This window comes from Eschscholzia californica, unplaced genomic scaffold, assembly GCF_041429995.1.
Source record: "Eschscholzia californica isolate CP2 unplaced genomic scaffold, dmEscCali1.0.p SCAF_1, whole genome shotgun sequence".
In the NCBI taxonomy this organism is placed as follows: domain Eukaryota; kingdom Viridiplantae; phylum Streptophyta; class Magnoliopsida; order Ranunculales; family Papaveraceae; genus Eschscholzia; species Eschscholzia californica.
In genome coordinates this window covers 9,767,096-9,790,641 of record NW_028238198.1, presented here as the reverse complement: position 1 = coordinate 9,790,641, position 23,546 = coordinate 9,767,096, and the positions used below count along the sequence as shown (strand labels likewise).

At 36.9% G+C, this 23,546-nt stretch overlaps 4 protein-coding genes across 11 annotated transcripts; 2 read left to right on the top strand and 2 right to left on the bottom strand.

The window, feature by feature from the left end:
• Positions 1 to 73: 73 nt before the first annotated feature.
• Positions 74 to 8,693, bottom strand: LOC147563954 (type I inositol polyphosphate 5-phosphatase 13-like). Of its 2 annotated transcripts, XM_086642359.1 has the most exons (11): positions 7,448 to 8,693; positions 5,681 to 5,933; positions 4,318 to 5,125; positions 3,362 to 3,486; positions 3,135 to 3,219; positions 2,435 to 2,600; positions 2,292 to 2,332; positions 1,913 to 2,192; positions 1,600 to 1,729; positions 1,159 to 1,519; positions 74 to 915 (listed from the first exon to the last, which is right to left on the bottom strand). In XM_086642359.1, exons 1-11 carry the CDS (start codon positions 8,283 to 8,285, stop codon positions 547 to 549), a joined length of 3,456 nt encoding a protein of 1,151 aa, XP_086498485.1. In that variant the 5' UTR covers positions 8,286 to 8,693; the 3' UTR covers positions 74 to 546. The 2 variants fall into 2 exon arrangements, with proteins under 2 accessions (XP_086498485.1, XP_086498479.1); XM_086642353.1 differs by having other exon boundaries at positions 2,292 to 2,600; positions 7,448 to 8,687.
• A 3,160-nt stretch (positions 8,694 to 11,853) lies between these two features.
• Positions 11,854 to 12,708, top strand: LOC147563953 (blue copper protein 1b-like). The gene is made up of 2 exons (XM_086642333.1): positions 11,854 to 12,100; positions 12,503 to 12,708. The coding sequence occupies exons 1-2, from the start codon at positions 11,929 to 11,931 to the stop codon at positions 12,706 to 12,708; spliced, it is 378 nt and encodes a 125-aa protein (XP_086498459.1). The 5' UTR covers positions 11,854 to 11,928.
• Positions 12,709 to 12,879: 171 nt separating this feature from the next.
• TAF15 (TBP-associated factor 15) lies at positions 12,880 to 17,771 on the bottom strand. 3 transcript variants are annotated; one of them, XM_086642270.1, is made up of 8 exons: positions 17,625 to 17,771; positions 16,186 to 16,340; positions 15,685 to 16,055; positions 15,371 to 15,562; positions 15,009 to 15,092; positions 14,194 to 14,275; positions 13,984 to 14,110; positions 12,880 to 13,390 (listed from the first exon to the last, which is right to left on the bottom strand). In XM_086642270.1, the coding sequence occupies exons 2-8, from the start codon at positions 16,303 to 16,305 to the stop codon at positions 13,149 to 13,151; spliced, it is 1,218 nt and encodes a 405-aa protein (XP_086498396.1). In that variant the 5' UTR covers positions 16,306 to 16,340; positions 17,625 to 17,771; the 3' UTR covers positions 12,880 to 13,148. The 3 variants fall into 3 exon arrangements, with proteins under 3 accessions (XP_086498396.1, XP_086498408.1, XP_086498402.1); XM_086642282.1 differs by having other exon boundaries at positions 12,880 to 13,387; positions 17,625 to 17,767; XM_086642276.1 differs by lacking the exon at positions 17,625 to 17,771 and adding an exon at positions 16,973 to 17,495.
• On the top strand, positions 17,759 to 23,330 carry LOC147563951 (anamorsin homolog). Of its 5 annotated transcripts, none has more exons than XM_086642309.1 (9): positions 18,140 to 18,164; positions 19,079 to 19,136; positions 21,163 to 21,304; positions 21,609 to 21,769; positions 21,850 to 21,954; positions 22,099 to 22,258; positions 22,341 to 22,477; positions 22,845 to 22,919; positions 23,024 to 23,330. In XM_086642309.1, exons 3-9 carry the CDS (start codon positions 21,175 to 21,177, stop codon positions 23,060 to 23,062), a joined length of 807 nt encoding a protein of 268 aa, XP_086498435.1. In that variant the 5' UTR covers positions 18,140 to 18,164; positions 19,079 to 19,136; positions 21,163 to 21,174; the 3' UTR covers positions 23,063 to 23,330. The 5 variants fall into 5 exon arrangements, with proteins under 5 accessions (XP_086498443.1, XP_086498448.1, XP_086498435.1 ...); XM_086642303.1 differs by lacking the exon at positions 18,140 to 18,164 and adding an exon at positions 18,568 to 18,941; XM_086642293.1 differs by lacking the exon at positions 18,140 to 18,164 and adding an exon at positions 18,635 to 18,936.
• The last annotated feature ends 216 nt before the right edge of the window (positions 23,331 to 23,546 follow it).

Genomic DNA, 23,546 nt, shown 5'->3' with positions numbered 1-23,546 from the left:
AAACACAACAAGGTTATGTCTATAGCTAAAATTGGAGATAACAAACTTCTGGATGCATAACATGAACGAGAAATTCAGAAGAAACATATGTATTGACAATCATCAGTTATTCCAGTCTACAAAAAAAAAAAAAAATTCAGTAGCACTGTAATCTATATGCTTACAGACAAAACCGCAGTGCTTGCTTCTATGAAGAACACTTAAAACAACGTAACAAAGAGAGAAATAGGGAAAGAAGAAGAAGAACTAAAATAAAGTTCCTTCCCCAGCCTTTTCTACTTTTTTCTTGCAGATTTGATGGTCCATCCAAGGATGTTAGAATGTGTCGGACAATATGATCTTGGAATCAATTATGAAAAGAATTGCACTTGCAGGATGGATAAGAACGTCGATTAACAAATTGAACCTGATCCTAGATACGTAAAATGTTGACTAGGATCGAGGGATATTTACATTTGAGATGCATCTTCAGTGCTGTCTGGGCAGTAAAGGGGTATTCCTAGCTTCTCATAACTGATTAGGCAGATATTTTCTATGAAATTATACCTACTTCCCTTCACAATCATGTTGTAGTTTGCGAAGATCGTCAGCCACACCAGAAGAACCATTAAAGGGTTGAAAATTAGATCTCTGTAAGACGTTTGCTTGCACGATACTAGAATCAACAGGTGTTGAGTTCACATGAGTGGTTTTGGATGTGCAGCTATTACGTACAGTAATCCGATGGCTCGTTTTCTTGGTCGAACAACTACCACGAATTTTAACCACCAATACTACTTCCTTGTCTCTTGAGTCTTCACAATACCAGTTTTGCCGCACCCCGTCCACAAATTCTTCCAGTGTATGGAACAACTCATGCTTCACAGAGACCTCCATAATTTGTCCAGGTCTAATTACGCCGGCTGCGGGAGTTACCTAGATTATAAAAAAACAAGCAATGTCAAAAGTAATTTTTGGAAAGGCTAAAACTGGAAAGGAAAACTTGAGCAAGGGAAGTACGGACAACTAGTTAATGTTCCAACATTGACAGTTCATAAGACAGATTAGACAGTTCATAAACAACCTCCGAAACACTCAAAAGGTCATTGTGTATCAATTTCATCATAACTCCAAAACTATACCCGCGAATGATGTTATGACACTGTAACAGAAGCATACCTCAAGCCAGCGAGGAAAGCCAAATGAACCTCTTGGAGAAAGCTCTTGAGTTTCACCATCCTCTTTGATGGTCGACTGACCATCACAAATGATTTCGAACATCGCTTCATCTTTCTCAGATTTATTGGTGATTCTAAGAAGAGAATTGTCCTTGTTTTGGAGGATAATGTTGTTTGTGCTGACAATGGTTTCTGGAACTTTGCCTAATTCTTCAAGCAAAATCTTAACTTTCTGATTAGTTCGAATAACATTTACAAACTCTTTTCTCCTTACTGATTCATCAACATGGGCGATATCGACACTGAATATGCAGCGAACAGGCTTGTGATCACTTTCTGTCGCTTCCATGCAAGAGTCATAACTGATAAATAGGAAATGTCAAGTTTTACACCAATAGAAAATACATATGGTTGAAATAGAGTTCTCGAGCTAGATGCGTACTGTAGAATTGAAGATACTATAGGGCACTCTAAGCTGCAGTCAGACACAGAAGCAAAAAAAGAGCGGCTATCACGATATAATACTCTGTCACACCAAGCAGGAATGCGCTTCTTTTCGCCAGAATCATACCCTGTTAAGTGCAGTAAAAGAATTAACCAAATCTAAATTATTCTCTATTCTTAGGGTTCGTAGTGGTATTGCTGGGAGAAGAATCCAGAAATCCACAAAGTACTTAGATAACCATATACCAGCATAAGATATTAGCCTGTTGGAGAAATTATTCCAGGAAATTGATGTATTTCTCAAAAATTACCTGCCAAACCAGCTTGGTGCTTTTCAAACTTATATGTCGGAGGAAACTTTATGACTGCCTCACGCATTCCTTGGAAAATTTTCCCAGCTTTCATTTCCGCTCTGAGCTGATCTCTTTCTCTGAGCCAGTCAAAGGATCTTTGAGAAATAAAGTCCCTAGCTTCATCATATGAAATACCATCAAGTCGATAGTTAAAATCACCAAGAAATACAACCATGTCTGCGTCAGATAACTCAGGCTTCGCATCATCAGAGTTGGTTCCAGTAGCCGGTAAAAGCACCTGTTTCATACGCGACATTAGACTACAAGGAAGGATACTGAAACCAGAAACTAATGAACTTGAAAATGGATGAATGTGGATACTCCAAAGGTTACATACATTTGTACCACGAACCATTTGAACGGCGGAGGAGACACCAGCTGCAACAGAAAGGAGCAAGGGCAAGCCAGAAGAATAAAGCAGCCAAACTAAATATGCGGAGCACGCAAGAAGGATAGGTAAGAACAGGTTCAGCATCATACCCGCTGCGGCACCGAGAAGGTTAGACGGTCTGTTGAAGACCATTGTTCGGTAAACATGATTAAAGTCAGCATTGCGCCGATTAACTGCTTCTAAATGCGCAGCAAAGTGGCAGTTCACAAAACAAACTGCCCGACCAAAGATCCTCATCCTTAAACCCACAGCTCCCTGTTTAAGAAGTATTTGGATAGCAAATCATATTTATGAAAAAAAGAACGGCGTAGTAAAAGAAACAAGGTGAACAGAATCCTTTGTGTATCTACATTAAATACTTTGAGGGAAAGATGACAAGGTGGTAAAGGTACAAAAGTAGCTAACTAAGGTTTCAAATTTATTGACAGATGCTACAAAGAACAGTGTGACTGTGGGAAAGAAAGAGTACGTAGTTGTTCCCTACTATTCTATGTGCGCCATGCAGGTAAGATTTTGATACACAACTTTCTGTTTGGTAACTCCAGTCATATCAATTTTGACATCTTTGGCCATTGATACCTTCCAGGTCTACTCTATTAGTTAGCTGGTTTTCCACCTCCTAATGTGCACGATTCGTTCAAGATTGAACTTTGAAGTGTTGCCCTCTTAAAAACTCTGGTCTAATAATAATGAAGTAAACCCAAATGTTTCACATTCTCGAGCATAAAAGGAAGTACGAACATTTAAGTACAAGCTCCTATATGCAAGAAATGAAAAGAATTAAAGTACCTTGTTACCAATAGCACGCCCAAGCCCACATGCCACTGCTGCAGCATCAACATCCCCAACATGTGGTTTAAGGTACCTCCTAATCCTGTATATAGTTACTAGGAATATCAGCTTAAACTATAAAAAGAGAATACTAACCAATACGATGAAAAACAAATTGGCGAACTTAGGTTTTTGAAATTAAATTTCCCCAAAGTCATCCAAATAATTTTCTTAAAAGTACTTACCATACACCTATAAGCAAGCCCGCAAGCTGCCTAGATCCCGCACGTTCAAAAGTTGCTCCTTCATCTAAGGATCCCCCTATTCTATCCAACCACCACTGCCCATTAGAACTTCCTTCAATACCTACCTGCAATCAGAAAAAGTTGTAAATGGCATAAATGTACAGAAAGAGAGACTAGGGATACAAAAGTTAATTAGTATAGGCAAACCAAAATTAAGAAAACTGTTTTCCATGAAAACAAATGTTATACTGTTGATTCCCACATATTTCGTGAATATTACAGAAAAACGTTCAACAACCACAAACTAAAGAACTCATTTGACTTTGCCAACAAAATCAATTGAGTTAAAAGAATCTATCCTAAAAGTTGCTTATCCAATATTAGTTGAAACTGCTCAAGATAATAAAAAAGTTTCTATAAATACCCTCTAAACCCGAATGGACTGATTGGCCTTGGCGCCCTCATGGCATTCTCAGCTGCCATTGTGGGACCCAAGTCCAAGGATTTTTTTAAATCAGGCAGCTAGAGTATTTTGCTAAATCTCAATCTTAATGCAAGTGACGTTTTAGCATAGTAAGATGACTGGGCTGTTTCACTAGTTCCTTCACAAACCTGTTTATTGTTTTCCAGAAACGTATATCTTTTCCAACAATTCTATAATATATAATCCCCAAAAAAGTTCAGTGATGTTCCCGTATTAATTTAACAAACACTTTAGTACCAAGCACGCTGCACAACACACTGAACTCAAAATCTATTATCAGCACGCAACTTATTACATGGTTTTGGGATCATTGGTGAATGTGTTCAGCACTATCTCACAGGCTTCAAAATATCATGTTGCTGCTTGTCTTCTAAAGTTCGGATCTTTTCGAAGACAACTCTAGTAAAGTTTTCATATTTCGAAGCGAAATATGCCATAACGTCATTGCAAAGGTAATTTGATAAAATCTTACAGTTTCTTTCGCTGCGGACATTGCAAGAAAACCTGCACCCATTTCTACCTCTTGCAACCCAACGACAACGATGCCAACCTCTACTGCTGCAGAACCCAGCCATGCTAGAAGTGAGTCAAGAGAAGCTCTTCCCTGTCCAACATTCCAAGTCCCTGTCAATATTTTGAGATTTTCTATCTTTGTATATAGCATCTCTTTGCTGGCTAGTTCTGATCGCATAATCTTGTCAATAGGACTTGGGGATGTAACCAACCATCCACGAATACCACCATGATTAGCCAGAGTAAATACATAGCCATAACCAACAGCCATTTTTATAACAGGACTAGTGTGTGCAACCCACTCTCCAAGCAGGTTACCCTCAAGATCCAGCACTTCAACCATGCCACTGGCATACCCTACCCATATGCGTGACCCAAGAGTACAAAAACATTGAACGGCAGAAGAATGATGCTGGAACTCTTGCAATCGATTCCCATTCCCATCCCACTGCACAAGCAATCCATTTGTACAGCCTGTCCAAATTAGTCCATCTATTGTGAGAACTATGGCTTCTGTCTTCTTATCATCTCCAAATGTGCCCTTAGCTGCAACCCGACGAACAGCATCAGCTGCTCCCATCAATGCATTACGTGATCGTTGCAAGAAGCTCATAGAACCTTGGACTTTCTCTTTCTTTGATACGGAAACAAGCTTTACCTTCATATCCGTTTCCACAGATGTGTCCTGCATTGCGGACAAGTCAACACGGTTCTCAACCTGCCCATCAATATTGAAAACCTTCAGAAGTTCCCTTGTGCGCGCATCCCTGTAAATCGAACACTAGATCTTCTCAGAACTATCTAGGTATGTAACAAAAGACAGTCTCTGACATAAGAAACTAAGACGCACAAGGGATTCACTAGGAAAGTACCCACGTTCAGTTTTTACGAGGATGTTATCCTCACCGAAGAGAAACTATATAAACACTAGGAGTCATTTTTTTGGAATCATTTGAATTAATATTAAAAATAAAAAGAACTAGGAGCCATAACTCTTCGAAAGACACATAATATCACAAAGTCTAAATTGGCTTTCGTATATTGCCGACAACAAATACCTCCAATATATTTCAACAACTAACAGCAGACCTAGTTACTGAAACTTGATAGCCTTCACAAGTAGTTTTTTTGCCTTAAGGAACACTGACTGCTATTCCTATTGCAAAAAAAGGTTCACAAAATGTTTCACCATTTTCAAACTGTATCTAGTAAATAAAAAATGTAGAACAATAAATAGTTACAGCAGGTATTATAGTATCTAAAACTCCTCTAACAGGAACTTCTTTTAATCAGATAACAGTGTTAACTCTTGACAAGATTACCATAGTGAAAAAAATATCTGATCCGCACTCCAAACTTTTGCTCTAGAATTGTCGGACACCAAGTACTTTACGTCGGAAAGAGAAATAGAGCAAACACCATTAACTGTAACTTGGTTCTTAAGATCAATATATGATCTTTCCAGGAATGAAGCAGCTTTATGTCTTTCCTCAGGAATTACAATAAGTGACTTTTCTAAGGATTCCCATGGCCAGACCTTAACAACACCACCCTCTGAACCAGACCAGAGATCACCTACATTTGAAAATATATAACAAAGTCAAAATAGAATATGATGAAAATAATTAGATGATATGCTACCACGTGAATGAGTTCGGCTTCTACGTAGTACAAGTCTAAAGCTTAACACTTTAAGTCAAAATTGAACCAAAGAAATGAAAAGCAAATAAATAAATATAGTTCAAGAAAATAAATACAACTGGTATAGACAAGCATAAGATTTTTATTTTTTTGAAAATTAGAATGAATATATTAGAAAGGGAAAAAACTATGTACAAGACGGGGTTAGGGGGGCTTGTTACAACGTCTCACGACATCCAAGCCTCGCAATTTACAACAACCTCTAGGAAGTAGACAAGCATAAGATTACAGTTTACAGTACCACTATCTTTGATATGCTCATCTACTTACATAGATACTGCAGTACAAGTGTAGGAGGGGAGTATAACATTACACGATTGGACATGCAGGATATTGATATTATACCCCAGGCTCATAATCTATCAATAATTGCTTACAAGTTAAAAGAGAATTAGATGCAAATTGTACATTTTTCTGTTTTAGTCATCTTATTTCGCTAGCATTTGTTGGTTTTTGGATTGCTCATGTTTACAAAATATTATGTATCTTTTCAGAATTTAGAAAATGAGGAAATCATGTCCATCGCCATGTCTCCGAATTACAAATGTCAAGTCACCTAGCTTCCTATACTGTAATTTGTATTCATACTTCATACTACACGTTTAAGTCAAAATCATGGTTGGTTATCAAGCAGAACAACACCTTTCTGAAGTTGGTATAAGAAAAACAAAAATTCTGCACTAGTTATAGGTTTGTTTGAGGAGCTGAGTAAAATGTGAAAATTGACCCTATCAAGCTCTAAGCACATAATATATAATGAAGTTTAGTTTGTTATACTATAGAATTTTGTTGATCATGGAAAGTTCAAGCCACAAAGACCTTAATTTCAAATACCAAACCCTTTGTTGGTTATAATACTATAGAAAGTATTCTAAAGTTAGATATGCTAACTAAGTGCTCATATAAGGTTCCAGGGGTGATAATTCAAAATCTTTTCCGGTAACAGACTTATTAGTCCACAACTCCACATTCATGCTACAAGGACGAATGGGTTGAACTCAACTCTTGTTTGCAAGTTATTTTACCAAGACAATAGAAAAAAATGCATAGTTTATTTTTCGCCTATCACGAGCAGCACATCCCTGATCATATTCATTTTACCCCCATAATCACGAGATTAAAAGCACCCACTTCGGTCATATCTTTTTAGATCTTGTATATTAACTTGTACTCCTATTTGCAAAAAATCGATTTATTTTCGAATTGTTATGTCATATCATTTTCGTTTTCTTTGCCCTGTCATTATCTATCATTATTAAGCTAACATTCAAGCAAAACATTCAAATTTTAAACCAATCTATAGGGATCAAAAGCATCAAATGAACTAATGCAGTAATTAATAAGCAAAATAGGATTAAAACACAAGAAATCAATTGAAAATGGCGTACCATAACAAGACATAACCATAGATAAAACAGGTCCACGATGAGCAATCCAAGAAAGACCTTCTTTGAAAGAACTTCCTCCATCTAAAGTTTCATCAATTTTCCATGTCCTAATCTTTCCATCCTTATGACCACTCCAAATCAACTTATTAGCTTCATTAACAACCAAACACAGAGTTGGTGAAGTTTCAACCGATTCATGAAACGGCGAAGCCTCTTCATCTCCTCTCCTCTCTCGTCCTCCAATTCCACAACCAGTATCATAAACATCTGAAAAATTCCAATACCTCAATCCATTTTCTTGTCCAGCCCATAATTGATTGTCCGTACAAACAATCGTCCTTAGAAAAACACCAACTTGAGTTTCTTTAAGCGGATGAGGTCTCAATTCTAGGTTTACTGGACGACCAGGATGAACAGCACCACGAAGAGGAACTTTAAAAATTCCACGACCTCCACCGGTACCGACGAACTCAGGTAAAGCTTTACATTCATTGCTAAAACCACTTGAGGAATTACGATTCAAAGAATCAGCAGAAGAGTTATTCTGAAATTCATCGATTTTCATCATACTATTGTTGATACTAGCGTAAGCAGAAGAAGTAAAGGAAGATGAATTGAACGATTCATCATCAGAAGAAGAATCGGAATAACGACTTATAAATTTAGGCGTAATTTCTTCTTTCAAACTCCGATTTCTGAATTTTGTTCGTGTGTATCCTCCTCCTCCACCTCCTGAAACGTCTAATTGATGACTGTAAGAATAGTTTTGACGGTGAGGTGGGACGGGGCTGAGTGATGCTAAGACATCTCCATCGTCGTCTTCGATCCGATCCTCCATTATCGTCGATGTTTCGAATATTAGAGAGCTCTGTGTTTTTCTTACCTGCGAGTTAGAGAGAGAAAGTAGAGAGAGAAAGAGAGAGAGTATGTTAATGTTATGATCCGATTCTTAAGAGAGACAAGCGGACATGAAAGCAATGGACCTATTTGAGAAGTTCTAAAATCGAAATAGAAATGTCTCCTCTCTTCCCACACACTTATTAACATCAACGATAAATACTGAACAAAACGTTATGAAATGTCTTCAAAATATGTGGACATTTATTAATGAACTCAATGTTATTGTGAAATGATTCTAGGCATATGGGAGATTCTAATTTGTCTTGAAAAAGTCGATGAACATTTTGCTTTTTAAGAGTATATAGATGTTCTAATCTTAGTGATTTACAAAATTTCGTGTTATGTCGTCGTAGTCTGTTAATAATATGTGGTGTGTCAGATATTCTAAACAAATTATTTGGTAAGACGATGAGAAGACCATATTGTAACGTGTTTAGATAAGAAGAAGATTTGTCTACGTCCACAAATGTGTCTGTCTTTTGTTGTTGGGTAGTTGTAATCTATTCTAATTCAATAGGGATTTGAACTGTATTAGTTCTTCACATTAAGTTACACATTATTGTAGATTTTTCTTTTTGATGGACAAAATATTGTTGTAGATTGAGATATAAACAAGGACAAAAGATTGAGTGTTAAAATCTCATTTATACACATTAGATGTGTTGAATTAACAAATCAATATTTAAATTAGCACATTTTAGTGGGTAATTTTGTTGATATAACTTCAACAAGTCTGTATCAAAATAACTTTGACATACGTGGTAAAACTTGTATTTATTTGTGATTGTACACATTATATGGTATATTAAGACAGTTCACGTTACGTATTGGTATGTTCCACCTTTTTAGTAGGGCGTAGCTAAACAGACTAGCTTAGCTAAAATCTTGGCACCCTATGGCCGGGTCGATCATGTTGTTCCTCTGGTTATGATTTTAGTTTCACTTTATCTCTGTCTTGTCTTGATGAAGACAGAGTCTGGGTTGAAGTAGGGAACTTCCTTTCTCTAAGTTATAGAGATATAAACGATGAGTTTATCAGTAATTCCTTCTTTCGGATTAATCGAGATAGACAAAAGATAATGGAGTCGAGGCGAGGATAAATTCTCTTAAGACATTTTACACCCCCGTAACAACACCAAACGTTAGGGTGTATGTCTTCGGGATACAACGACTATCCTTTCAGAATTTTAAGATGGTACTTCTATATTCAGAAAGCGGGCGAACCTTCGTAAATATTATGAGCTCTTGATTGAGGCGAATAGATCTTCTAGACACTCGGATACTTCTCTCTTCCTTTTTCTAGATATACTAGAATATTTCCAATCGGATACTGTTTGTTAGAAGAGTTTTTAGATATACTAGAATACTTCCCAATCAGATACTGATCGTTAGAAGATAAGAGAAGAAGATAATGACTTCGATCTTCTAGACGCTTTAAGATTATCACTTCACTCAAAACTTCTTTCTTCCTTTTCTAGATATTCTAGAACTACTTCCCAATTAGATATTCCAGACATACAGAATACTAATTGTTAGAAGAGAAGAAAAGGAGAGAATGAATTGATTATAAAAAAAAGTGAGTTTGGGTTGTTTATATAGGAAGTGAATGGGTATATAGTGTATTTTGGGGTTAATGGATGTATCCCTTTGAAAGGGTGGACTAAACTGAAACAATAACTGAATATTGGAGTAGGTTGTACCCTGGGACGTCGGATCTGGGTGAAAAACGCGAAACAAACGCCTGCCATTAGATGGCAATGGACTGTGGCCGAATTGTACCCACTAGATGAAGAAAGCGACGGCTAGATTAAAAAATGGGATTCGTCCCACTCGGTGCCCAACGCGGAGGAGACGCGTACCGTTGGATCTCGCGGATTCAACGATTCTGCACGCGTCCCAACGCTGTCCCGAAGCCATATCCGCGGAGTTAACGCGAACCGTCCAGATGTGGACGTGTTGGCTTCGCTCAAATGGCCCTCAATCCGACTTGTCCGGTTTGACGCTTTAATCCATAATTTCACCGATCTTCGTCCAAACTTCAAACTAGAATTTCTCATTCATCCGGAATCGGATTTGAGTGATTCTTCGCTCTAACCTGAAGAGCTCAACGAGACGAACCCAAAGGAGCATTCCCTTTCTGAGTTTGACGAGCCGGGTCGAGCCAAAATCGGCTCCGATTCCAACAGATCATAACACATCATTTTAGCTCGTTAAAATAAGTCGTGTTGTAATCAGTGTCAGACTCCTTCAGTTGCTCCATTAACCCCTCTAAATCTGGTTGTACTTGAAGTTCTTTAGATTTGTTTAAGAGTTCATTAGGTTGTTCCATACATCCATACAGGCTTTGGAAACAATAGTCTCAACAGCTCAATATCTCTGTCAAACTAAACAATCAAATACATTTGAATATCTTATCCTTTACATAGAAGTGGGGATAGAAATTGCTTTTGGATATTATAGACCTAAAATATTGGTTTCCACGTTTAATTCTAACAACAACTAACAATATCTATTAATTTAGAAGATTTCTTTCCTGTTGACCAATCCACCTGCATCATCGATTGGTTTCAAAATTATGAACACTCAACAACCATGTACTAAGGTCAAAGGACCGCCTAACTTGGACCATCATGTGGATTATTAAAACATATTGGAGACTTTCAAGTATAATAGATTGTTCGAATTGCATATAAGCTAGTCGAGATTATTCACTAAAAAACAATGAAAAAATATGCATTTATGTTTCAGATTGGCTAGGATAATGCTAAATTATATGTAAGACAATGAGTTTATAAAACAAAGATGCTACTGGGGCCTTTCGAGTTCCAGACTGGACATGGTGAAATTTAGTTTGACGAAACTAGCTATAAGGGACATGGAACATCTATAAACCCCAAATTACTTCTTTCTCAGTCTATTGACTTGTACTGACACAACAACCACAAACAGAAAATGAATATAAGACTTGTTATCTGTCAACCCGGCGGTGGCTGATAAGAAGACGAAAGAGAGAAGAAAAAAAAGGGTTCGAGAGAACGAGACTCATTGCAGACCAATGACAGATGATGAATAAAAATATAAAAGCCAAAGAAAATAATTGCAAATGGGAAATGTCGAGTCCATCACTTATATGACACTACAAACAAGCCAACGTGGATATCTGCCAGATGAGCATGCTGAGTTGCCTCGCATCCAGCTCAGCTACCACATAAATCAGTTTTATAGAGATTCGTGAAGAAAAATAGATATTTATCTTTGGCGAAAAAATGTACCACATCATCGAGTCAAAGTTTAAGTTAACAAATTTTAAGTAAATGTAGCATTGTTATTTCCTAAAAAATGAGAAAATTATTTTCTAGTTTAACCACAGAGAGAGCCTTAAAACTGTATGACTAATCAAAACTACATGACCTTCCCACCCAACTACTAACACACACACTTCATTAACCTTTCTTGTTCTAATGAGAGAAATAATTTCTTCCATGATTCACCTTCTTTCCTTTTCTTGATCACCAAAATTATCATCAAGAGAAAAATAATTACTACTCCAAGAAGTTGAAGACCCAAGAATTTGGTCAAGAATGAAACTTCCCTTAAAATTTGTTCTTCCTTCGAGAGTTTTTCTAATATTATTGTTTCTAAGTGCAGCAAGAGCAGAGACTTATATAGTTGGAGATAGTTATGGATGGAATGCTTATACCAATTATACCAATTGGACCTTAGGAAAAAGCTTTCATGTTGGAGATAGTCTTGGTAAGCTTCAAGAATTCCCTTTTTTTTCCTGGCTATTTATATTCTCTTGTTCAGGATCTAGGTGGACTAAACCAATATGATTTTTTTTTCCATGTTTGAGTAAAGGACCTCAGATCCTGCCCCATTTTTAATCTGTCAGTGAATCTTTAGAAATAAGGCTGAAGACCCAACTTCGTGTTAGTCTTAGTTAAAGGACATGTTAACACTCTTTTATCTTTTCCCTCGATGTTTAATACCTTTTTAGGTTTGGGTTCCCACGCAGAACTCTTCAAACTCGCATAGGCCTCTTCAAACCTGTACAGACCTCTTCAAACTGTCATATCTTAGCTTGAATATCGTTTTCACATACTGAACGTAGTTTCATTATACAAGGAGTAACTTTGTTTAACATACATATGACAGTATTCAAGTACGAAGAAGGTTTACATACTGTGGTACAAGTGAATGAAACTGCATACGAAACATGCGTGAACCAACCTAACCTTGGAATATCAGGAGGCGGAAACGACACAATAACTTTACCTAAGGTTGGTCGTGTTTGGTATGTCTGTGGAGTTTCAGACCACTGCGAAAACGGACAGAAGTTGAGCATTGAAGTACTTCCATAGATAAACAAAAAATTGCAGTGTTCTTAAGTGTTGCTTGAATAAGAATAGGATCATGTTTACGTAAATCATAAGTCGAATGAACAATGTTTATAATAATTAAGCAAACATTTTACTAGTTTACCGTTTGAGCTAGAAAATATACTGCATCAACTACTACTGGTTTTACGATCATTTAAAAACTCCAAAGCACTAGTTTAAATAGAAATAAATCAGATCCTGCAAAAGAAACAGTTGATTGTTCACAAAAAATAAAAGGAGACAAAGGATGACGGATCTCAATCCATCATAAGTTCAAAGAGAAGCATAAAGAGAGACAGTTCAAACTGATTCCTAGCCGTTCTCCTAGCTCCTCGTAACAAAAGCAATTACCCTAATAATCCAACTCAAAAAAATAATAATTAACCAAATCAATTCAAAGGAGAAGGATGTATTCGTCATTACTAATCTCTGTAACGGTTCCTTTCACGGTCTCGATCGCGTCCATGTTCTCTGCTTCGATCGTGATCATAGTCTCGGAATCTGTCCCTTTCACGATCTTTACCCCTTTCTTCTCGATCTCTCACTCTATCTTTGCTCCTGCTTCTGCTGCGACGCTTATAACCATCTCGCTCGTGACTTCTGCTCTCCCTGTCATTTCTCTCTCTTCCCCTGTCTTTGCTTCTCTCTCTGCTGTCTCTTTCTGCTACACAAGTATAATACCATAATAATGTTAAGGCATTATCGAACAAGATAAAAGTTGTAATTACTATTTCTGACGTTATATTTGAAAAACTATGAGAATCCAGATGCTTTGAAGTATAAATGCAGTATTGTCATGATACGAGGATGACAAGTTGAGGAGTTCCCTTGGGGAATCCCAGGTGCAATTTTGTTTACTCGCTAGTAAAGTCAACCACACTTCGACTGTATAGAACGCCCTCATCTAAATGATGAGGTTCACTCACCTCCAGCCAAGATTAACAAACCTGCACTAATGACTAATGAATCCACAAGTTCGCTAGTCAGAACTCAGAACCACTAATGCATCCGGCAAAATTTCAGGGACAGAAGATCTGTCATACCTTTATAAAATGTGTACCTTTTTATAGGAAGAAAAAGAATGCTTTTTGACAAAAATGCGGTGATCTTGTATGTATATCCACTCTATCTTCATAAAGATTCAAATCTCTTACGAAATTTTCATGCTAAAAACCCTTGAACAGCTGAAATTAATTGGAATCTAGTTTATCCAGACCATAAAAATAGAAAAATTTCATGAACATAAAAGCAGAATACCTAGTTCCTCAACCTCCCATCCTGCTCTTCCAGCACCCCGAAGTACTTGCCCAGCTTCAGCTTGGTGAGTTTTGGCACGAAATTTCTTCTTAAGATTTCCAAACTCGTCATACAACTCCCCATCATCCTGAAATCAGCAGACATTAAATTGTAAGGCCAAACTAATGCCTTTGAACTACCTTGTCCACAGGAGAAAAAGAGATGTCTTACTTCCTCAGCTTCCCTCCTCCGGCGTCTAGTTTCCTCTATCTCTTCTTCATCAAGTTCTTTGTAACCTCCAGCTCGTCCTCCTCTGATGGTCAGGTCAATTATCATTTGACAATTATGACTAATAACAGATATACAGTCACACAATAATGAAATATAGGGCATAAACTGCCCAAGTGGTTAATAATTCTGAAATTGCACAATATATTCGTGTGTGCACGTGGAATAAACAGCATTCAGATGAATGAACAGGGAAATTGGGTCACAAGATCGAAGTTTGCAAACATTTGAACCTTGAAGTCAGCTTTTTAGTTACAAAACCTTATAGTTGTCTCTCTTAATGATGTCTAACTGTTTAGGAGAATTACGCTAACGATGGGTCATGTGGTCACATTTTCATCTAGGCTAACAAGCTAGAACCTACTCAGCATGAAAAAAACTGTCCATCAAAAAACAAAAAGAAGAAACAAATTGGCCAATAAATTATTACAGGGTTCAAGTTTAAGCTTTGTTTACTTCATGACAGAACCTTCAAGGTGCTTATATTTTGAACATGACTTTCAAAATTATTACTGTTCTGAAACACAACCACAAGCAGCATCAATTTTTTTGACAAGCATCTCATATAGCGATTAGGAACAGGATGTCAGAACCACAAGTAGCATTTACTAAAAAGCCTGGTAAAAATGAGCAAAATTGTGGCTAAATCTTTTAAGAACTTTAAAGAGAAGAAAAACATCACGAAATTGATCTTAAGACTCAAACGAAGAGTACATAATTTAGAGTTTTTGAGAATCCGGGGAATGAACGATTAATACCTTACACCACCCTCATTGGTACCAGGCTTGTTGGTGTTGCAAATATTGCACTTTAGCCTCTTCGCCCAGTTAATATTAGCACACCTGAAACAAGTACAGAAGCACATATATCATATAACCAGTAATGCAATCTGACAGACAAATCAAGATTGGACTTCATCCTCTTTGCCCAATTAAGATTGGCAACCTTACTTGGCCCGCAAATATAGTGGAGATGCAAGAAAATAAATTAACAATAAACTAAATTTAAGATAAAATAACTAGAAGGCCACACCAATCAATAAATCTCTACATACAGTCAAATTCAAATAACAAACATGCAGACCTAAAATTAGGGCAGAAGTTCAAATATAGCTTCTTACATTGGACACGACCAATCATTTGGCCCAAAAAGCCCTGCAGGAGCACCAATAGATCGACCACGACCTCCTGAATCATCTCCACGACCCCTCCCGCGGCCAACAGCCCCAGCACCAGTACCAGATGCTCCAGCTGGACGAGCACTTCCACAACGGTTACACACACCACGAAATGCAAAGTTTACGTTGCCACAACTGGTCAAGCAGAACATGAGCAATCTAAGACCACACCACAAAATATATAACACTTCGAAGGAATAAAAGCGTCAGACATAATCTTGTGAGAAAGAGCTGCTCACCAATGTCACATCACAGACCTTGTATTCGGGCACATCCAATCTCCATCTTGCTGCCATGCTTTTCCTGACGCATCACCCCGACCTCCTCCTCTTCCTCCACCATTCATATTTCCAGCATCATCCACTTGCCCACCAAAATCGTCACCAACAACTGTATCTTCGATATGCTGGATTTGATGCCCTGAGTTGTAGGAGACATCATCTTTGTTCTTTGACTCGGCTATAAATACCCCAATGGTGCTTCCATGAAAATCCTTATTATTAAACCATTCAACAGCAGCAAGTGCTGCATGTGGATCCTCATAAGTGACTGTTGCATCTCCCTTGGGCTCATTAGTTACTTTGTCTCGGTAAAACCATATCTTTGGTCTACCTGTTCTTTTGTCTTTCTACAGTGTATGAAGTTCAAAACAAAAGAAGCATACATTGTTTAGTTCCTCGATAAGAAATTTATTTACAGAAAATTGGTAGAACAATTACTGCCGGAAAAAAAATATGTTACCTGTTCAAACTCCCTACCTTTAGCAACCCAATGGTGCCGAAAAACTCGGCTAGCATATCTTCATCAGTACCCTGAGGCAAGTTACAAACATAAACTGAACCATTTGAAGGGTCTCTTTTTCCCGTATAATTTGCCATGTCTGCACTAATCTCATGAAACCACTACACTGGTCCTGCATAGTGAGAAAGTTTACTTGTCTGGTAACCGTATTTTTGCATATATACATTTAAATGCACTCCATGAGGAACAATTTGTACAAAGAGGGAAAATAAGATGAGTATCGACATAGCAAAAATCAAGGGCGTAGCTAGGATTTCATGACAGACAAGGCTAACCCCTAGGCTTGATGTTAGATAAAATATAATGAAAAAAAACTATATATATTCCTTTTCTACCTAAGATGCATCTAATATGTATAAAATTATAACCTAAAGGTACTTTTAAGTGATTAAATGTATTCTCAATGATTCAATACAGTGTGGAAATCAAGAATTGGCATAATTGTACAAAAACCAGTGAAACTAATCTTTTAATTCTTGGGGATGCATCATAGCATGGCTAATACCAAATTCACGTACTACGTAACGTAATAACTCAAACTCCAATTAGTCCAAGTGATTGGAGAACCAAATTGACAGAGAGAAAGTCATGACACATCTGAAAGTCATGGAGTACAAACCCCGATATCTAAAAGCGCTAATCATCTTAATCCAGTCTGGCAAAGACAACTAAGAAGCAATTCTTCATTGTTCAGGCAAGAATGACAATATTGAATCATATTCATCAAATGACAAAAGGATTTACCTCAAATCCCCGATTAGCTCAAGAGAATGGGGAATCAGGCTGACAGAAAGCAAATTATAACACAATTGAAGTCTAGTTTCTAAACCATGGAGTAAAAACTCCAGATTTCTAACAACCTAAAATCATCTTTAGACCCGAAACAACTAATAAAGCAACTCGCCATTGTTTCAGGCAGACACCGATTTTCAAATCAATAATCGAATTTGGGGTTTCTGAATGGACTAAAGGAAAGCAAACATGTTATTTCTCAAGCTTCTTAAAGGAATACTCATTGCCCATGCTGCAATGCAACTCTAATCGTTGCGTGTACTTCAGCTTGAGCTTAGCTTGTAGCTGCTTCTCCTTTTTTTTTCTATCCAGATTTCTAATGTCAACGAACCCTAAAACATCCCAGAATATCACGCCAAAAGTCTCCTAATTTATTAGATCCTCATAAGAAATTCATTTTCTACAAGACTAGATCTTAGATTTAAATCATCAACACAAAGCAAATTAGAGAAGACATTTAAATATAGCAAACCCTAAAATTAAATTTACCTGTATGTACATATATGTTTATGATTCTAATTAAGAACAACTGGCAGTAAGAAAAAATTAGGTTTTTTTTTTAACCAGGAAGACATAACAAAGAGAGAAATCATGGTAAACGTACCTGATGGTAAACCCAGAACGTGAAAGAGGAAGATTAAGTTAAAAACTGTCCGTAGAGAATGGAAATAGATAGAATTTGAAATCCACTCTTAGGGTTTCTCGAGCCCCCGTATAAAAGTATAGAGAAATTGAAAGGATTGAGATGAAACCTGATTTTCTACTATATGGAGCAGTTTTGGAGATGTGTTCATTGGAGAAGGTGATTGACCATTTTACCCTTGAGCAGATCATTATGGTTATAGGCACCTCCAATTTTAAAGACGCATCCAGTTTTATAGACACTCATGGAAAAGGCAAAACCAAACAGTCCACGTGAAGAAGACGTGAAAAACAAGATAGTTAGGTATATTTTAGTCATTTGTCAATTTCCTGTTCGCGTAAACCCCTCTCTCTCTCTCTCTAAAACCGCCTGCCGTATTTCGTCTTCCAAGTCAAAACTCTTTTCCGTGTTCAAATATCAAACACACAACAGAGAATTCGATTCATCGATCTAAGGTTAGGTTTCCTAATACGAACCCTAATTCAGTTCCATCAAATCTTGGTAAAGGTTTTCTTACTATTCATCTCTCTCATTCTTATTCTTTGGTTCCATTAGTTAAGAAGATTATGTTATATTCTTGCTGTGGTTTTTTGTGGTAGATGATCTCATGCGCAACCTAGTATTCAGTTTGAATTTTAGGTATATAACTCGTAATGTCTTTAATCAATTTTAACTTTGTCTCAAATTTTAGTGTTTATTGTATTAGAAATTGGGGCAATTACTGAAACCCCCACCTTTTTATAATACACATTACTGAAACCCCCCACCTTTTATTTATAATTACTGAAACCCCCACCTTTTGGGTGATTTCCGTCAGACTTAACAGATTGGTGCCGTTAGTAAAGTGGAGTGACCGAAATGCCCATTGTTAAACAAGCCCAGCCTTTCTTCTCCACAAAAAATTGGGGTGCCTTCGAGCAAAAATAATGGGCGCAGATAACCCACTATATCTTCTCCACTTCAGGAAAAACGAAGGCAGCTTGCTTGCCCCCTCTCTATCTTCTCCACTTCACTAAAAACGAAGGCAACTCCCACTCTATCTTCTCCACTTAACTTTTCATGTAATCTCGAAGGTGGGTTTACTCAAGTTAGGGTTTCGGTGGATACAACTCTCTCTCAGTCTCTAACGATTGCCACCAAGGGTTTCGGTCTCTCTCTCTAACGAATTGGAATCAAGGGTAAAGCTGAATTGTAATCAACAGTTGCTCTCTCTCTCTTGTAATCCATTCAAACTACTGAAACCCCCTGAAATTGATGTGTATTATGAGCTAGGGTAAGGTAATTAGTTTGAAATTGATGTGAAATTGAAATTAGGGTTTAATGTATGAAATTAGGGTTTAATGTATTGAACTTAGTTTGAACCATATGCATACTAATAGAACCTACTGAAACCCCCTGAAATTTTGTTTTTGCAGATAGATTCAAGAAAAAGAGAGTGGATAAAAGTAGTCGACTGGAAGAACCTTACCATTGGTAACAAACTTCCACATTAAATTTGTTTATCATGAGTTCTACTACTTTAATTGTAGCACCAAAAGACTAGTGTACTGCTAGCATTCTGTTCCAATCAAGATTACCTTATTGAGGGCACTTAGCTCTATATTACCAAAAAGTGAAATCCCTCTCATACTTTTCTGTCATTAATTTAGTAATATATAATAATTTGCTGGATATTGTTTTGAAATTAGGGTTTAATGTGTATTATGAGCTAGGGTTTATGCAAACTAGTTCTTAATGTGTATTATGAGCTAGGGTTTAGGATAATGGATGTCTTTCCCAATTAACCACCTTAAGAAAGGATCTGATTGAATCTTCTCTACGTAACATTTCCGAAGGCATGGCTGAGGAGATCCTCATCACAGCATGGGAATCACATTTAGGAACAACATGTCGAGGTGTTAATTGGGAAATACATTCATTATCCGATTTACGAGCTGCTGTTACATGTGTAGGCGAGCCGTGTTTATCCTCACTATGCCGTGTCCTAACACAAGATTATAGGAGTTGGTCAAGTAGGATGCCAGATTTGTTGCTTTGGCGTTTCTGTGGAGAATACAGAGGTGAGGCTAAACTTGTTGAAGTTAAGGGTCCCCGAGATCGACTGTCTGAACAACGGAGAGCATGGTTGCTTCTTCTAATGGACTGTGGATTCAATACTGAAGTCTGTTTAGAAAAGGTGGGGGTTTCAGTAAGTGTATTATGAAAAGGTGGGGGTTTCAGTAAGTGTATTATGAAAAGGTGGGGGTTTTAGTAAGAGGGCAAGAAAGTAATATTTAAAAATGAAAAGTTAAATCTAACGGAAATTCCAAAAAGGTGGGGGTTTCAGTAATTATAAATAAAAGGTGGGGGTTTCAGTAATGTGTATTATGAAAAGGTGGGGGTTTCAGTAATTGCCCCTTAGAAATTTTAGGGAAAATCTCTAGGTTATAGTGATTTTAGGGGATCTTTCTGGTTTCACTGATAGGTCGCTTGGGTATTTCACCTGCTTTTATTTTTATTTCATTTTCTTTTTTTAATTTGGGGACTGAGCAAAGCAAGTGAAATGAGCAACTAGTACTAGGGTTTATCTTTATTCTCCACTTGACCACTTGAAGGTTAGAATCTGCAAATTAAACACTTCCTAGGTCAACCGGTTGATGATCAGGATCTATGAACTATAACTCTTGCTTTCTTATAGGTTATGAATCTTAGATAAGTTTAAATTTTGTTTATTAGTCGGTGTTCGTTTGTCGATTGATGGTTATGATTTATGAATTATTATACTTACTATCTTATAAGTTATATATCTTAGATAAGTTCAAAATTTGTTAATTAGTCGATGTTCATTTGTAGGTTGATGGTTATGATATATGATTCTTACTTTCTTATAATTTAGAATTCTTAGATAAGTTCAAATTTTGTTAATGAGTTGTTCTTTATTGATTGGTGGTTATGAATTATGATTCTTAGTTTCTTACGAGTTATGAATCTTAAATAATTTCAGTTTTAGTTCATTAATTGACGTCTAATTGTCAATTGACAGTGTTTATTGATTCATGTTTAAATTTTTGTAGACAGAAAATCTACATAAATGTGAAATGCATCGTTAAGAATGTATTTTATCACTAGAATTACCTTTAAATAACACTTTTACATATATTACATGTATCATAGGTAGAAACCTACTTATAGTGACTTTTTGTTAAAATCTTGGCTACCGTGAAATCAAAGCTTAGCCTCGTCTAAGTTTTTAGCACTGGATCTTTCATTGATAAGGCGACACGTAACCTTCAGGTGGCACCAGCCCCCAAGGGCCTGATGTTTGATACATCTCAGTACTCTAAATCTCTTGTTCGTTTACCTGTTTTATATATGCTTACGTTTTAAAGCATAAAACAAGAAACAAAAAATAACAAGAAAAGTTGGACAAGTATACAGAGAAAATAAAAATACAATTTTCAAAATGTTATAGTGAAGCAGTAGCATAATAGTAATATATTTATTTTTATCGTTTCTGCAGGATACCATCGCAATGGCAAAGAATACAGTGGTGCTTACAGATCACGTTCTCGTGCCTGTCAGTGCAGTTTTGAATGCAATCAAAGAGCTTGAGGTTGATGGGCAGAATGATCCGCAGATTATCACTCAAGCTTTCCATCTACGTAATATTTTCTTTAGTCCGTTACTTCTAAGATGGAATATTATACTTTCTTGAGTTGGGTTCAACTAGTATTAGATTGCTTTCTAGTATCTGACCTTTGTAGTGATCGTGCCAATTAGTTTAGTAAAGTATCTAAGTAACAAAAGATATTGAATGTTGTAGGATTTCACTTGTTTTTCAGTTTGTAGTAGAAGAGTTGTCTTATCTTTTCATGGATCTTGTACAAGATGGGCCTCCTATGCAACATTAGAAAGTCCTAGCTTGATTCAGTTTAATTTGAAATTAACTTCACTTTCCACTTGCAGAGACGCTTCCGATTGAGTCATCTTCAGTTGATACTGTCGTCTATATTCTGAAAACCCCTGATCTTCCTGATCAGTTACTTGCTGAGATCTCTAGAGTTTTGAAACCTGGTGGGAGAATCCTAACTCAGGCAGCATATCGTACCTCAGAGAACCCTGATAAGGTAATAACTGGTTTCCATAACGTAATGAAATTTTGATGTCCTTGAAATTCGCTTTAGATATTAATGGATTATTCTTGCAGCCTGGCTCGCATCTTGAGCGCAAGTTACTCTTGGCAGGATTCCTCGAAGTGCAACTTGTGGACCTAAAACAAATAGTACCAGAAGAAGATGTTCAACCTTTAACTGTGAGTGCGCTTATTCTTCTACCCTCCTGTCTACTTCTTATGTTACTTGGCTGTTAATTAGGGGAACAACTTATGCGCCAGCATGTTAGTGAACGGTTTGTGTTATTTTTTGCAAGGTGTAAACTAAATTATTTATTTTGGCAGGTCAAAGCCAATAAACCTTCATGGGAGATTGGGTCATCATTTTCCATCAAGAAAACTACAAAGAGTTTACCCAAGGTACAAATTGATGATGATTTGGATCTTATCGATGAAGATAGTCTATTAACAGAAGAAGACTTGAAGAAACCAGAACTTCCCCCTGGTAAGATGACGACCCCTTCTCTTCCTTCTTACAGCAATTTCGAAATCACTCTTTTAATTCTGATGCAATTATCCATGTGCAGAAGGTGATTGTGAAATTGGAAGCACAAGGAAAGCTTGCAAAAATTGCTCATGTGGAAGGGCTGAGGAAGAGGCGAAGGTTGAAAAGCTTGGGCTAACTGTAGACCAGATTGACAACCCTCAGTCTTCATGCGGCAGTGTGAGTATTTTCAGGCGTCTTGGTATACCGATTAAGGATTTCTATGGATGTTAATTTGACCGACTTCAAGAACCTTCCTATATTTATATGAGCTACTGATTACTGACTTAACTTTATCCCGGGTCCAACTGGTCAAACACATAATTTTTTTTTGTTGATCTTGGCCGCATCATCCCAGTAAGTGGGGTCTTAGTACAATTAGAGAATACAAATCAGGTTGGTAAATGGACAAATATTAATCAAAGATTTCTACTTGTTTTTAGTGTTTATATATGTAAATCATCGTTTGCTTGAGATGATGTGCCTTGAGTTTCACCGTTTTTCGTTATTATTATACTGGTTTAACATGATTCTTTCAAATATATAGTGTGGATTAGGAGATGCCTTCAGATGCAGCACTTGCCCTTACAAAGGTCTGCCTCCATTCAAATTGGGTGAGAAGGTAAGAACCAAATTCCGGTGTTGCAACTCAAGGACTTCTCTTGTTTTATATTCTTTAAGGAGTTCTTATCTAACTACCTGAACATGAGTTCATTTTTTTCACAGGTAACATTGTCTGACAACTTTCTTTTGGCCGACATTTGATTCTTCTCCCAAGAATAACTGAGAAATCGACCGTGAGATAATGCTATATTTGACAAAAAGGAGTGACAGTAGTTCAGATATATATCCCAAGGTTTTATTTTCCTGTGTGACTTTGAATTGTCTACGGAACTTTTTCCTTCAACGTTCCAAAAACAAAATAGTGTGTTCTGTTTGATTGACTAATGCTGAACGGCTGATGAGAAAGATTTAAAAGATTTTGCTTTTGGTTTTATTCTCTAAATAATACAATTATCGACTTTTATTGTTACATTATGCATCAATTTTTGTTAATACATTGATAGACTCTCGAAGGACTGTTCTTCGTAAAATTATCTATATGGTTGAGAAACTGTAAAAATAAACTAAATGAGATGATGACAGAATCTCTTAAACCCAAGTTTGTTGACGAAAGAGTTGGAGAGTATTCCTATCTTACAAACAAATAAAATTACACAAGAAAAAAATCAGCCTTGGGTGGCCTGAG